Source organism: Cyprinus carpio, chromosome A19 (assembly GCF_018340385.1).
Source record: "Cyprinus carpio isolate SPL01 chromosome A19, ASM1834038v1, whole genome shotgun sequence".
Lineage (NCBI taxonomy): Eukaryota > Metazoa > Chordata > Actinopteri > Cypriniformes > Cyprinidae > Cyprinus > Cyprinus carpio.
In genome coordinates, this window is record NC_056590.1 from 22,039,441 (window position 1) to 22,053,572 (window position 14,132).

The 14,132-nt window shown below is 36.0% G+C and overlaps 1 protein-coding gene and 1 long non-coding RNA gene across 3 annotated transcripts; one reads left to right on the forward strand and one right to left on the reverse strand.

Moving 5' to 3' along the window:
- The first annotated feature begins 3,336 nt into the window (after positions 1-3,336).
- Positions 3,337-13,492, forward strand: LOC109070169 (cAMP-regulated phosphoprotein 21-like). 2 transcript variants are annotated; one of them, XM_042777044.1, is made up of 20 exons: positions 3,337-3,771; positions 5,411-5,669; positions 5,782-5,826; positions 6,622-6,690; positions 6,970-7,078; positions 7,379-7,457; positions 7,554-7,613; positions 7,700-7,837; positions 7,914-8,013; positions 8,157-8,255; positions 8,341-8,378; positions 9,428-9,484; positions 9,849-10,021; positions 10,434-10,547; positions 10,659-10,807; positions 11,195-11,275; positions 11,828-12,058; positions 12,353-12,431; positions 12,729-12,844; positions 12,934-13,492. In XM_042777044.1, exons 2-20 carry the CDS (start codon positions 5,538-5,540, stop codon positions 13,147-13,149), a joined length of 2,085 nt encoding a protein of 694 aa, XP_042632978.1. In that variant the 5' UTR covers positions 3,337-3,771; positions 5,411-5,537; the 3' UTR covers positions 13,150-13,492. The 2 variants fall into 2 exon arrangements, with proteins under 2 accessions (XP_042632978.1, XP_042632980.1); XM_042777046.1 differs by having other exon boundaries at positions 10,437-10,547.
- Positions 3,856-4,675, reverse strand: LOC122148832. Its single transcript, XR_006162669.1, has 2 exons — positions 4,536-4,675; positions 3,856-4,230 (listed from the first exon to the last, which is right to left on the reverse strand). It is a non-coding gene; the product is annotated as an uncharacterized LOC122148832 (long non-coding RNA).
- Positions 13,493-14,132: the final 640 nt, after the last annotated feature.

Here is a 14,132-nt window from a genome sequence, read left to right on the forward strand (position 1 = left end):
ACATTCGGGCATGTTTCAGTTATTATGTCCATTCTACTTGTATATGAAATAAAAATGTTCTCAGCTATTCCTTTAAATTATTCAAACTAAAACTTAATTAAATTAAAAACAACTAAGCAGTTCAATTGCTATTTATCTGCTGTAACAAATGAAGTAAACTACATTTTTGTGTAAAAATATTATTAATAATGTATAAAATTATTACAAATTCAAAACTTATGATTACTTTAAAAAATAATTCCATGGGAGCATATGAAGTTTGTGATTCATTATAATTGACCTCCTAATCATTTGCATTTAAATCAGACAAGACTGATTGCACTGCATGTTTCTGCTCCACTAAAAAGAACCAGTTAAAAAGTGTTTTGTTTGTGAATTGGACTACACTGTTTTTTTTTTGCATACAACCCGCCAGGACAATAGGGGGTTTTTCTTACTATTCTTTTGCAATTATTTTATCGGACTGAAAACTTTTTTGCCGATAGGCTGTGAAATAATATGCTGAATGAAAGGTGCTTCCTGCTATTTTGATCTTGGAATTTTAGGAATTAAGATCATTCAGATAAGGATAGCATTTAATCAGAAAAACATTTATAGTTTACTATTCATTTTTGTTAATTTTTTATCCATCTCACACGAGAACTTACTCTGGTCATGCCTAGCACGAGTCATTCTGCATGCATTTATTGTGAGTCAGATTGTTAACATTGCTGCTGTTGTGTTTACATATATTTGAAGAGTACAGAAATAACTTAAGATGGATCGTGGCTATTCATTGTATTCATGATCAACCTGCTGAAAGCTTGTTTCCCGTTAGTGCTTAATTTCCTAAACTCTTGACCTCAACCAATCAAACTGACAAAAAGCAGGTGTGAAATTCTCCCTATGAGTGTTTACCGTAAGAGAAATGTTCTATGGCGATGATGAGAGATTTGAGGGAGACAGGTGTGTGTATATAAGTATATAAATATTGGCGTATTTAGGAGGGTCGACAGTAGTTGCATTGTTGACTAACTGCCAGATTTTCTGACCTTTGACCCATAGAGATGAATCTGTTGCTGATGACGCAAGAGAAAGAGTCATTAGTGACAGCTGAGAGTGTAAGAGATGGCTCTATTTGCATGTATTTCTGTACATTCGATGTGCCTCACCACTGATTGACCTCATACTGTAGCCAGACATACTGGGACATTATGAGCAAGTGTATTCCCAGCAGGTGCACGTCAGGACATTTCATCCTCAAGAGCACAAGTCAAAGATTCTTGTGTAGTGAATATGGCCGAGTTATTTAAACATCTATGTTTATGTAATGTAATAGCTTATCTAGGAAGCAGAATTTCATGAAAGGAATAGACTGTACAAGAAACTCAATGAACTTTATAATACTTGAAAGGCACTGAGTGGCCACACCTTAAGTTCTCCTATAATTTTAGGTGTATGTAGTCTCTATTAATTGTACATGTGTATTTCTTAATATTTTCTCATTTACTGAAACAGTAGCAAATTATGATTATGGGGCAAAAAATGCCTGAATTATTTGTTCTTGATTATATTTACAGAATTATTCAAACAGATGGAAAAATACATTTACAAAAAATACAGTCTTGCTTCTTAAAAAAGAATCAAAATAAATATATAAAATAAATATAACCATCAAAAACAGCTGGTGATTAGAAAGTCGCATGATGAACCAAAGCTCATCACAAGCAGTTTTTCAGGCTGACAAGGAAAATAGTAATATATAGGCCTATAGAAGGTGCTCCGTGTCATGCACACAAATATTAAACACCATCATGGTAACACCTGTCAAATGCAAATAATGCAAATAAACTTTCATTTAACAACATGTAACATACAACCCTAATGAACATAACTGATGAGAAAAAAAACTTAGAAGAAAATAAAAAAAAAAAAAACATCAAATGCGAAATTCCAGGAATGTCAATTTACTGTTTTTCACTCTAAATTATAAATTCTTTTTTACTTCCAAAAACCGTATTTTACTGTAAAATTACATGAAATGTCCATTACCGTTTTAAACTGTATATAGTAGGGGAACTTACCGTTAACCAATTAATAGGTTTTTACTGTAGCATTTTTACAGCTTTTTACCATTAAAATCACAATTTTTTTTTACAGTGAAAGATGTTAAAGTTCGGCTTAATGTTTCTTTGGCTCTCTCACATTAGGGATAGTCTGCTGAACAAAAAAGAAGATATTCTGAAAATGTTGGTAACCAAACAGTTGAGGGTAGCCACTGACTTCCACAGTATTTTTTTCCATACTATAGTCAGTGGATACCTCAACTGTTTGGTTACAAACATCGTTCAGAATATCTCTTTTGTGTTCAACAGGAATAAGAAAAATTCATACAGGTTTGGAACAACTTGAGGGTGAGTAAATGATGACAGAATTTTTGGTGAACTATCCCTTTAAGTAAATTCAATAATGATTGAAGAATTTACTGAATACTGGAAGGCTAATAATAGTTTATACAAAATTGTGCTCTTACAAGACAAATACAAAAACATAGATGTTTCTGTAGAATCTGTCAACCTCTTCAGTCCTGCCCACTGTCTCTTACCATCTCTCACACAGTCCTGTTAACTGCACAATGGTAGCTGCTCTGCCCACCATCCCACACAAAATGAAAACACTGCCAAAACATAACAAACTGGTCACTGAGGGGAAAGGGGAAAATGATATGCTATATTGCATTAAGATTCCTCATAGGCAAAAGGACAAAATATCCTGTGTGTGTGTGTGTGTTTGAGAACGACAGACTGGGCCTTTGGGCTGAGATTGCAGGTGCAACACTTTTCAAAACACACTTCAAAAAACATAATGTTCCGTTATTTTTTTGGCCTGAGTTGTACACAGATAATTGTATTCATTTAATTAAGGAGACAGCATCAGGTAAGTCTGTTTCACCCTCTCTTTCTATAAGTCTTCTTCATAGAAGAACATCTCTCTGATTCTCTGAAACGGTAAAGCCATATGGCAGAAAGAGAGGCACCGGGTGCGTGCAGCTGTGAAGCTGTGGTATATGCACCCATATATGTGAGTGTGTGTGTCATTGTGAGTGTCGCATAATCTTTTCATCTAACAGGTGCTCGTTGCAGTATTTGGTGGGTTTTCTTTGTATGCTTTTGCACAAATTCACAATATGTTAGTTGGCTATCTGTAGAAGAGAATATTAAACAGCTTAGTATCCTTGATGCTGAAACATGGATATATTTTCTACATTGAATAAATGAATACCTTTAAAAAATCATTTTCATGCAAAATATATTAAACTATTCGAAAATTAATTGATGTTTTAAAAAATTCTTACACTGTGTGGAGGCGCCATATTAATCCATTATGATTTTACAGTTCTGATAGTAGCTGTAATAGCCTAATTGTTGCATTCTTTAAGTTAAGACAGTCTAACAATGTGAATCAGTTTTAATTGTGCCAATGTATCAGACATGCTATTTTTATAATGTTGTTGTTAATTTCCTCTAATCTAACTAATGTTGGAGGTGGGTGTGTAGAAGTTTTAGCTTAAACCCTTGCTTGGTGCTTGTGTGTATATTTGTGAGCGCGCAGCGTGAGTGCCAGGAAGAGGCTGAGTGCACGAGTGCGCGCGCGTATTTAATTGAGCGAGTTGAAAGCGGGTGGCATGAGTCTGAACGCGCTCTGCTGTCAGAAACAGAAGATGTTTGACAAGCTCACCGGATGGACGAGCACACATTTCTAACCATTTCAGTTGTTTGTTCATACATAAAGGTAAGTAAAGTTGGCTGTCTCTCAAGTTTTGCTCTTAATTAGAAGCAATTTGATGCCGTAATAGTTATGCTTTATAGTGAGGCGTGTTGTCAAGTGTTTATTCTGGTATTGACAGTAATTTCCTGGAGTTCAAACATGTTTGTGTTGACAAAAACAAACTCAAACCTTATGAAAGCTTGATTTTCACGCTATTTCTAAGAGGAATGATTCTGTTGCTATAGTGTAATATAGGCTCAGGGTCGTTTAACAAAAGAGCAACGGTAGAGCGAGATCTGGGTTCGTTTTTAGAAAGCAGCTGCTGCTCCTGTGTGTGCGTCAGTGATAGCAGTCTGAGATCCCCAAACAGCCGCTCCAAATATAACCCGTGCCAGACTGTGCCCGGAATGCGACGTAGCGGTCGAAACCGAACCCCATCTCGGCTGCTACACCTTCATCCTGGCAGACGGACACATTGACTCTCTGTAAACAGATCATTGCGTTATTCTGCAGCGCGCGCCCGCGCGCGTCTGTGTATGTGCGCGCAACTTTTGCACAAAGCATTAATTTACTCAGTGCCTTCACAAGAATTACTATGGTAACCATAACGTCTGCTGAATGCTATATTAAGTCCACCTATTGTTACTAGAATAAACCGAGTTTTCTTAATATTAGCGACTGTTTACAGTTTAGTGCATTGTTTGAAGAAGGACAGTTCAACTAAGAAATGCATTCTCGTTACTGTTGTTTTAACAGCAGTTCTGTAAACGAGTAAACAAATAACTTACGTTTCTGATATAAAATGGCCAGTAAGATCGTATATTTCCACATAAAGCCAAAGCATCACGTTCTGAGTGTCTTCCAGCAAAGAACATATTGAAGCTTTGTAAATGAATGGCGCGGACAGATTTTCCTTCCCTGCTCGTAGCGTTCTGTAATTACTCCGCTGAAGATCCACCCCCGGGTTTTTTATTGCTCCGAACGATGCATTATTATTATTAATAATATTATTATTAATTATAAGTTGATATTTTATTGTATTTTTGGGTAATTTATGATTATATGTCATAAAATAATATACACCAAAGCGTAATAGCACCATAATAAAAATAAATATATATAACATATATATTTAGAATGATTTAACTTTAGTGACTATATCTACACTGTTAAAATTAAAAGTTTCAGAAAGGCATGTTCACAAGTGAAGTCATAGACATAGAAATGCCAGTAAAGAAACAGTATTTGTGTATTATATTTACCATGGTTAACATAGTAAATTTACGTAAGGTTTGATCAGTGGCCAAAAACCCAGACCAATGTGCTGCTGCCCATCAGATGTTAGATGCATGTTAGATGGCATCTCTGTCACACACAAACACTGTTTGATAACCCAGAGAAGACCTTGATGAAGATGCCAAGAGCGACTGCGGTGTCTGCGTGTGTGGAGGCGTATGGCTTAACACTGGTGAAAGTGAGTCAGTGACTCAGTGGTCAGACATGAAGACAAGTTCAAACATGATGAGAGTGATGACATAAGAATGAAGGATGCACTCTATCCAAACAGAACTTGCGTGTGTATGTTTTCCATTCAGGGAGCCGTCATTCTGGGAATGTAATGTAAACCTCACACAGATTTTTTCCCTCTCCTTTACTGAATAAGAATCTGTCTAGCCATCTCTTTTTGCAAGAGAAGAGAAGAACAGAACAAGAAAAAAGAGAAAAGAAGACATCTTGTCTTGGTACTAATAGGCTTGGATGGTCATGGGGCATATGGTGGCCTATGACTGATGACCTTTGAATCTGAAAATTTCAAGATGTCAGAAACAGTAGAATCTGAAAATATCCCAGAATGCACTGTGGAGGAGACTTCACCTCCATGTTGTACCACAGACACAGAGGACTGTCATAAATCCAGCCAGGTATTAATACAGATTCACCAACTTCCATCAGTTCACTCTTTAGTCTCTTCCTTGCTCCATTTCTTCCTATGATTTTTTTTTTTAATCCTGTTTATTTTTTTCCTTTGAGCAGCCAAAATCAGATGATAACCATGGACAACTCAAAAAGAAACTGAAGGTAGGATTGCAACTGAATTGAATCATTAAAGCACCCTCCCTGTAGAGCATTCATTTCATTTATGAGTTTATTTTCCTTTCTAGCTTGCCAGACATTTATGTTAGATTGATGTGGCTATACTCCGCAGAATATTGCTTTTTGAATCATTCTCTTCAGTGTCTAAATGTAATTTGCTACTGACTGCTTAACTTTACTGGTTATGTGTCTCAGTCCAAATACCATTAGTAAACATTGCTTTCACTCCCCTGATAGTACAAAGTTACCCAGCTCCATAATATGAATCACATCAGTAGCTCTCAGACAGTCTGGGACCAGGTCCAAATAGTTTAAAAATAGCATAGTTACACTTTTCACCCTGTAATGTTGATCCAATGATCTAGAAATGCAATACAATTAAAACCATTCCTACTGGCTGCATTTACAAAATGAAACTAGTGACATGTTCAAAATCATATTTATAAATAACAATATAAACGTCAGAAATCTAACACATATGTTATTGATAAATTGATGTATTTTGCTTATGGACAGTTGGAATTGGCTATTTACATAGCATTTCAATTTCTTTTGGCAATATGTCGCATCAGTTTAGTATTTCAACTACCTCACAAAAAAAGACAAAATATGAAAAATAATCTTTTTTTGTATCCAATATACTGCATAATATCATTGAAATAACAAAAGTTGCATTAATGTGGACTGAGAAAGCTCTTCTCTAGAAAAAAAATATTTATATCATTTACCTGTGTGATGAGGAGAAAGGGGTTGTTGAATGAATGTGTGCATGTGTTACAGGCCAAAGGAAAATTAGTTCGGAGCACAGCTGTGTGTGATGAGTCTTTATCCACTGAAGAGAACAGCAAGGTAAGAATCATTAATAAACTAAAGACACGTTTACAATTTTACCATTAAAGTTCATTTCAAAAGTCTAGTAGACCTGATGGATAGGACATATGTAAGTGAATCAAAACTGTAATCACTGCTTTGGTTAGTGTTTAAGCGATAAGAGGTTTCCAGTGGTATATACTTCAATTTTTCATTATACTTATTCGCCAAATCCTGAAAATGCAGTTACATCTGTTACATGCTTGAAGTGAATGACTGATAGATTTTGTGAAGGAATTCTGTTCTGTCTTGTCCTAGGAAAAAGAGAGCAGGACAACTGTATCTAGTAACCATGGTGACAGTCCTGAGTGCAATGAGGAGGAAGAGGAGACAAACATCACATCGACAAAACCAAGTTTATCTAAAGGTATATTTGCATTGCATGTAGGTATTTGTGTCATTTTTGCACAAAATATGTGCACATGAAATACACACATTTTAACTAGGGCTATGACAAATACTGCATTAATTTCTGAAATTAATGTGGGATGTTTAATGTTAAAAATTAGCTTTTTTTAAAAATAAGCTTCGGAATGAGCAGATATTTTAAATCATTCTAATGTGCTGATTTAGTACTCAAAAAGCATTTCTAATTATGTTGTGTTGAAAAATAGAAGTCTTCTGAAAAGTTGAAAAATGCAATTCTGTGCATGCGTGTATCTTTTAGAGCCCAGTCTGGAATACACCGACTCCACAGGCATTGATCTGGAGGAGTTTTTAATCACTACTTTGAAAAGCAGTCCCAGGTTGGTAAAAGTTTGAAAATATCCCTTCATTCTCCTACTTCCATTTGTGCTGAATCGGTTTATTTTTTTTTTTTTTTTACATTTTTTTGATTGCAGGGACAGACTGATGCTTCTTAAACTCGAGCAAGACATGACTGATTTTATGACAGACAACAGGTACCATTCCATGCATGCTTTAGAGATAGACATGTTTGTAATGTGATATAATATGTCTCTCTCTCTCTCTCTCTCTCTCTCTCTAGTTCCTATAAAAAGTTCCCTCAGATGTCCTCATATCACAGGATGCTGGTCCACAGGGTTGCAGCTTATTTTGGTCTGGAACACAATGTGGATCACAGTGGAAAAGCGGTAATCATCAACAAAACCTGCAATTCCAGGATGTATGTGTCTGTTTCAGAGATTATATATGTACATTTGATGAAGGAATGGGTGTGAGTATAAAATGATGTATTTCAGACCAGAACATCGGTTTGCTGAACATGTTCAGGAGGAGAAAACAGAGGAAAGAAGATCAATTCTAAAGAGAGACTCCAGTCAGGAGAAAGAAGACAGTCAGGTATGGACAAATACACACTTCACTGACCCCGGACTTTACCACTATTGTACAAAAGAGCAAACAATAGCTCCTCTAATAGCTCTGATCTTTCCATCTTGTTAATTTGTGTCTGCACATCTTCTGTTATTTATTTTTTTTTATAGCTGAGGGTTCCATCTCTCAAAGAACAAATGAGGAGCAAGTCTATAGAGGAGAGAGAGGAGGAGTACCAGAGAGTCAGAGAACGCATATTCTCACAGGATGTAAAAAAAACCCCACACATAAAAAAAGCACAAATATTAGTATAATAAAACTTGGCCTCTGATTTTGTGCTCTTTTATTTTTCAGTCCACTTGTCTTTCGCAGAGTGTGTATATTGAGACCAGGTAAAAATCTTTTATTTAAATATTTATACAAGAAATAGAAAATAAACATAATTATATTTTACGTAATAAAATTTTTTAAATATAATTTATTATATAATATAACAGTGTTTTGATGGTCCACTATAGAAATTCTGCTAACTATACGTAACTTTGCAACTACATGTCAGCTACATGGTTTCACTGCAGTGGTTCAGGCTGTAGGATTAGCATGAAGACTAAAGAAACGTTATTAGCTCATTGGTATAAAAGTGTACATTTCTTGTCTATAACCACCCACTGCAACTTATACCAACAAAGGAAATAAGTGCGGGTAGAATAGCAAAATATGTGGGAGATCATTGCTATTGTGTGACTGTATTGTATTCTAATGCGTTTGTGTGAGAAAATTATACATATTGGAAATTTTATAATGTGGAATATCTAGTTTCCGCTAACTTTCTTACTCGCGTTCACGAAAGAATGGCATTCCAGCGGATGACGTAGGATGAAGGTGTAGCGTAAGCACTGGTGAGAATATGCTAGTCTTGTGAAAACCAATTTTTAGTTACGTATGATGGCTTATATCGAAATCCTCCTTATTGCTCTCTCCTCTGAGCTTCCACTTTTGTCACTTCTCACTGGAGTTTACGCTACGCCTACGTCCTACGTCATCTGCTGGAATGCCACTTTCTCGTGAACGTGCGTATGAAAGTTAGCAGAAACTAGTACGGTTTATAAAATTTTAAATATGTATATTTTTCTTACATAAATGCATTGATTCACTTCAAAAGGCTTTTAAAATCTCAAAAGGGTTCAAAATTTCGACCACCATTCACTGTCATTATAAAGCTTGGAAGAGCCAGGACATTTTTTAATATAGATCTTATTGTATTTGTCTAAAAGAAGAAAGTCATATACACCTAGGATGGCTTTAGTGTGAGTAAATCATGGGTCATTTTCATTTTTAAGTGTACTATCCCTTTAAATATGTAATTTTAGCAGTGTAATTATTATAAATCAATGAACTGCACTTCAACTGTTCTCTTTTTGTTGTGTGTGTCTGTTTGCAGAGGTCTAGATGACAGCAGTATTCTCAGTGAGACCCAGAGAAGACGACAGCTATTTAGGTGAGAAATTATTTTTCTCCATCATCCAACCTCTGAAGATTTGTCAGAACAGAGAGTGTTCTCTGAGAGGCTAAGCTTTTGTGATTGGCTAAAAAAAGGGCTGCTCTCCTGACTCAAGGGTGGTCACAAACACGGGTGTATTTCTTATGACACCTATTTCAGTAATATCAAGGATATTTAAAGTGTTGTATTCCCCAAAAAACAAAACAATTTTATTGTCCCCCCACAACCCCTCTTATTCCTGAGCTAAGAAAATGTAACTCAAACAACTTTCAGCAACTTACTTGGATACATTTAGAGGTATATAAAATATCAATTATCTTGCAAAAACTAGGCACAAAACATATTTCTGCCATCCTGACAGGGGTAACAGGGATGGCTCGGGACGGCTGTCTGGCAGCAGGCAGAGCAGCTTCGAACTGGACTCTCATTGGAATGACCCTCGACCTTGGAGCAGCACAGATTCTGACAGCCCGACATGGACCTCTAAATCTGCACACACTCGTTCAGACAGCAGCTCCAAACTCTGCAATCCAGGTGCAAAAATAACATCAGCCTTCATGTCCCTGTCAGAAAAAAAAGATAAAAAAATGCCACAAAGCCAATCTGGGTGTTACTCTGGGCACTAGTTTTTTAGAGTGGGGCTTAGAAGTCTAATAAAAAAGCTTTTGTTTTATACTTTCAAATTTAACACAAAAATCTAAGTTTATTAGCATAAAATTGAAATGTTCTATGTAAAAAAATCACACAAAATGTCTTTAGTTTGTCTCCTTTTTGCTTTAATGACAGTGGTACTTGAGTTGCATGAACTCTGCAGGTTTTCGTAAAACCTGATGATGCTCTCCAGCATGATTTGAGTCACATGATCAGTGTCACAAATATCCTTATTTGATTAGTGAACTAGAAATAGTGCACAATTCCTCATAATGTTTCTGTCTGATTGATCCAGCAGTGTCTGAGTCAGCTCTATCATACGCTCCACCCGATAACAGCCATGCTTACATTATTGTGCCTGCTGAGTCATCTATACCGCCTGGGAGCGTCTTATTGAATCCACATACAGGTACACATACATACACCCACAATTCCCAGAGTAGAAGATGACTAATTGGTTCAAACTGACTGTATACACACCAAATAATCTTTCTCATACAACTATGGATATCTTTTTTAGGGCAGCCATTTCTAAATCCTGATGGAACTCCAGCTGTTTACAACCCACCAGTAAGTCAGAAGCCATGTAACCAGCTTAACCCAGTACAGTCACAAGCCCCGCCCACTCCACCTCAGCAGCAGCCAGTAGCAAGCCATGGTGTCCCACAGGTAAGTGAAACATATAATAGACTAGTGGTGCAGTGAATCAATACCATATCGCTTAACTGACTTTTATTGTATTTTATTATTTTATTTATTGGTTGATATGGAATATTTATTCATGCTCATTTGCCTCATTTTTATGTTTACTTTTGCTTTCATTTACCGCTAAAGTTCACTCTTAACAACACAACAAAATTTAATAACACTGTTAAATGTAATCTTTATCAAATATCAAAATGAATACCAATTTCTCATTCTGCACATTATAATGAGGCTGTATTTCAGAAACAAACAGTTTCTATTTCTGTAGAATAGATGCCAAATTATTTATTTATTTATTTATTTATTTATATTCAACAAAATTCACAATCTGCCCTCTCATTTCTGGTTTAGGTTCAATACTCCTCTGTGACATACCTTCCACCTCAGCAGTTAAACATTTCTACCTCCCAGCAACACCCAATAGAGCAGACTGTAAGTATTAATATAATCTAGTTATTTATCTCGTTATCTAATATTATTTATATTTATATCATTATTATTTGCATAAAATATTTAGTATATACACTACCTTTCAAAAGTTGCAAGAATGCATTTAACTGATCAAAAGTGACAGTGAAGACATTTATAATGTTGCGAAAGATTTCTATTTTGAATAAACAATGCTCTTTTGAACTTTCTATACATCAAAGAATCCTGAAAAAATGTGATTGAAGACTGGAGTAATGACTTCTGAAAATTCAGCTTTGCCAATACCAGAATAAATTACATTTTAAAATATATAAAAATAGAAAACAGTTATTTAAATTGTAATAATATTAATATATATTCCATAATATATATTACTTCCATTATAATATATATAATCACAATATTACAGTTTTTACTGTATTTTTGATCAAATAAATGCAGCCTTGGTGAGCATGAGAGACTTGTTTTAATAACATTGTAAAAATCTTACCAACCCCAAACTCCTGAGCGGTAGTGTCGATAACAGTACATGACAAGCCTATTTTTGATTCTTAGAGGGAAGACATTACTGCTAAGTTTGGTCACATGACCTTGAGTCACCAGTCATCATCAGGGGATCTTCCAGATATGTCCTCATTCTACATGCAAGGAGCTCCACCCACACACAGCTATGCTCCACTCCACCACAGTTACGCTCCATCTCACCATTCAGACAGTTATATTACCCCTGGAATGACACTGGCCCCTCCCACAGCCCCGCCCCCTCTGAGTCAGCAGAGCAGCCAGGTACTTCATCACTACTGAGTAATGAGATACCATTTAATGTCACACTGTACACTCTCAGAAATAAAGGTGAAGAAGCTGTCACTGGGGCGGTACCTTTTCAAAAGGTACACTTCTGTTCCTATTAGGTTCTAATGTGTACACTTTAAGTACCAATATGTACCTTGGGTAACAAAATTGACCCTTTAGGTACAAACATGTACTTTTTGAAAAGGTACTGCCCCAGTGACAGCTTCTGTACCTTTATTTCTGAGAGTGTATGTCTAATTATGAGTCAACTCTGGTCTCCCCTCTTAGGTTTCAGTGTACAGTTACCCTGTTCAGTGTCCCAGTGCATCTCAACAATACGCAGCAGCCAGTTACAATGCACAAACAGGTACACACGAAGCCTCTCTGCACCCTTTATGCCTGAGTCTCACAGTAGTAGGGGAGGGGGCCGTTACACTGTAAGAGATGGTGCCACTGGTCTCACAGTGAACCGGTCTCTTTTCCTGCTATTCACTTCAGCTCTCATGAGACATAGATATAGACAGTTCAAGTATTGTGTGTACATGCATAAAAATACATGAATAAATAACCTTTAGCATATAGTACTTTAATGACTGTCATTTTGAGTCCATAATTACTATACAATTAATAAAATCACACACATATTTGTCAACATTTTTTACAGTATACCCGGCTGTTATGTCAAACCAACAAGGCTGCCCAGGCATGATGGGAAGTCAGATTCTGCCCCAAACACAGCCTGGCATTATGGGACCTTACCCATCCGTATCCTCCTATCAGGTACTGATGCAAAAACAAATAAATGAAACGTAGTTCTGAAGTTCTGAATTATAAAATGTATGTATATGTGCTTTCTCTCTTGTAACAAGGTATCACAGCAGCAGCAACAACAACAGTCCTATCCTGCAATGCTGGTGTCAGGACAAGGTGGGCAGACACAGTGTTTGATGCCCCCTGCTGGAGTTCAAGTATACTGCAGCTCTTTGGCCCCTTCTTCCCCTCCACCACTTAACGTGATGGGGGTCTCCTTCCAGCCAAGTAGCTGCAAAAATGGCTGTAGCTTTAATCAGAACCAGTGCTGGTAGTAAGAGGCACTATGGGTTCACATATAGTGTTGATATGAATTCATATTCATTCAGTATTTGTAGCTACACAATAATGTTCCCTACAGTCTGTAGCACTAGAGTCTGATGATAGCATCCTTCAGATTCAACCTTTTCTACTTTGTCAAAAAACGCTTTGAATTTTACTTTACATGGACATCGATAGCATCATGTTTAAATTGCTATTAGAGCATAATTTATACTATTTATATTATCACTTGTGTTTTGCTTAATATGGATAAAATGTTATATTTGAATGGTACGTAATACTGTATTTATCTTGTTTATGGAGGGCTATATTACATAAATTGGGAATGAAACTAGATTGTGTTCTCAGTTATCAAAACAGTATGTCAATCATTTTAAAAGAAATTTTGGTTTGTTTGTTTTACAGAATTTTATTAGGATGTAACATTTGACCAGACTGGACAATATCCAAGAGGCGATTCCTAAATATATGGCAATTTAATTGGTAATCAGTTCGATGATGGCTTATTGTATGCTTTAATCACATTCATAATAGGGTCTGCTGATTTTCTCATGGGCGTTTTATTGGGGTGTTGCAGACATTTTACATTGACGTTGGCCTTTTCAGAAATTCAGGGAAATATAACTAAATTTTAGGTGAGAAATTTTGATTAAATAAGTTTGATTACGATTACGATGTAATTTTATAAGAACTCAATATAACGCCCTCTGTTGTTTATAAGAGAACACTACAATAACAAATCATTCATTTAAGATTAATCATGAACGAATCATTCAGACAGAATGAATTGCATTATTGAAAAGATCCGACTCAGAACGATTCATTCGCAAATCGGACATCGTTGTTTATGACGTGAATTTTATGAATCGTAGAGGAGTCCAGTGAAATTTTACTGATAAAACCTTGTCTGACTGTGGAGATTACCTTCCGATAAACATGTCGTGTATTTTCTATCAACTGTTCATAACTGAATTTG

What these genes read in the sequence shown, in the direction of transcription:
- LOC109070169 (XM_042777044.1), top strand. Translation starts at nt 5,538, where the DNA reads ATGACCTTTGAATCTGAAAATTTCAAGATGTCAGAAACAGTAGAATCT. An exon ending in AACGCATATTCTCACAGGAT is followed by an intron (nt 8,256 to 8,340) that starts GTAAAAAAAACC and finishes TTTATTTTTCAG; the next exon opens with TCCACTTGTCTTTCGCAGAG. An exon ending in CATCCGTATCCTCCTATCAG is followed by an intron (nt 12,845 to 12,933) that starts GTACTGATGCAA and finishes TCTTGTAACAAG; the next exon opens with GTATCACAGCAGCAGCAACA.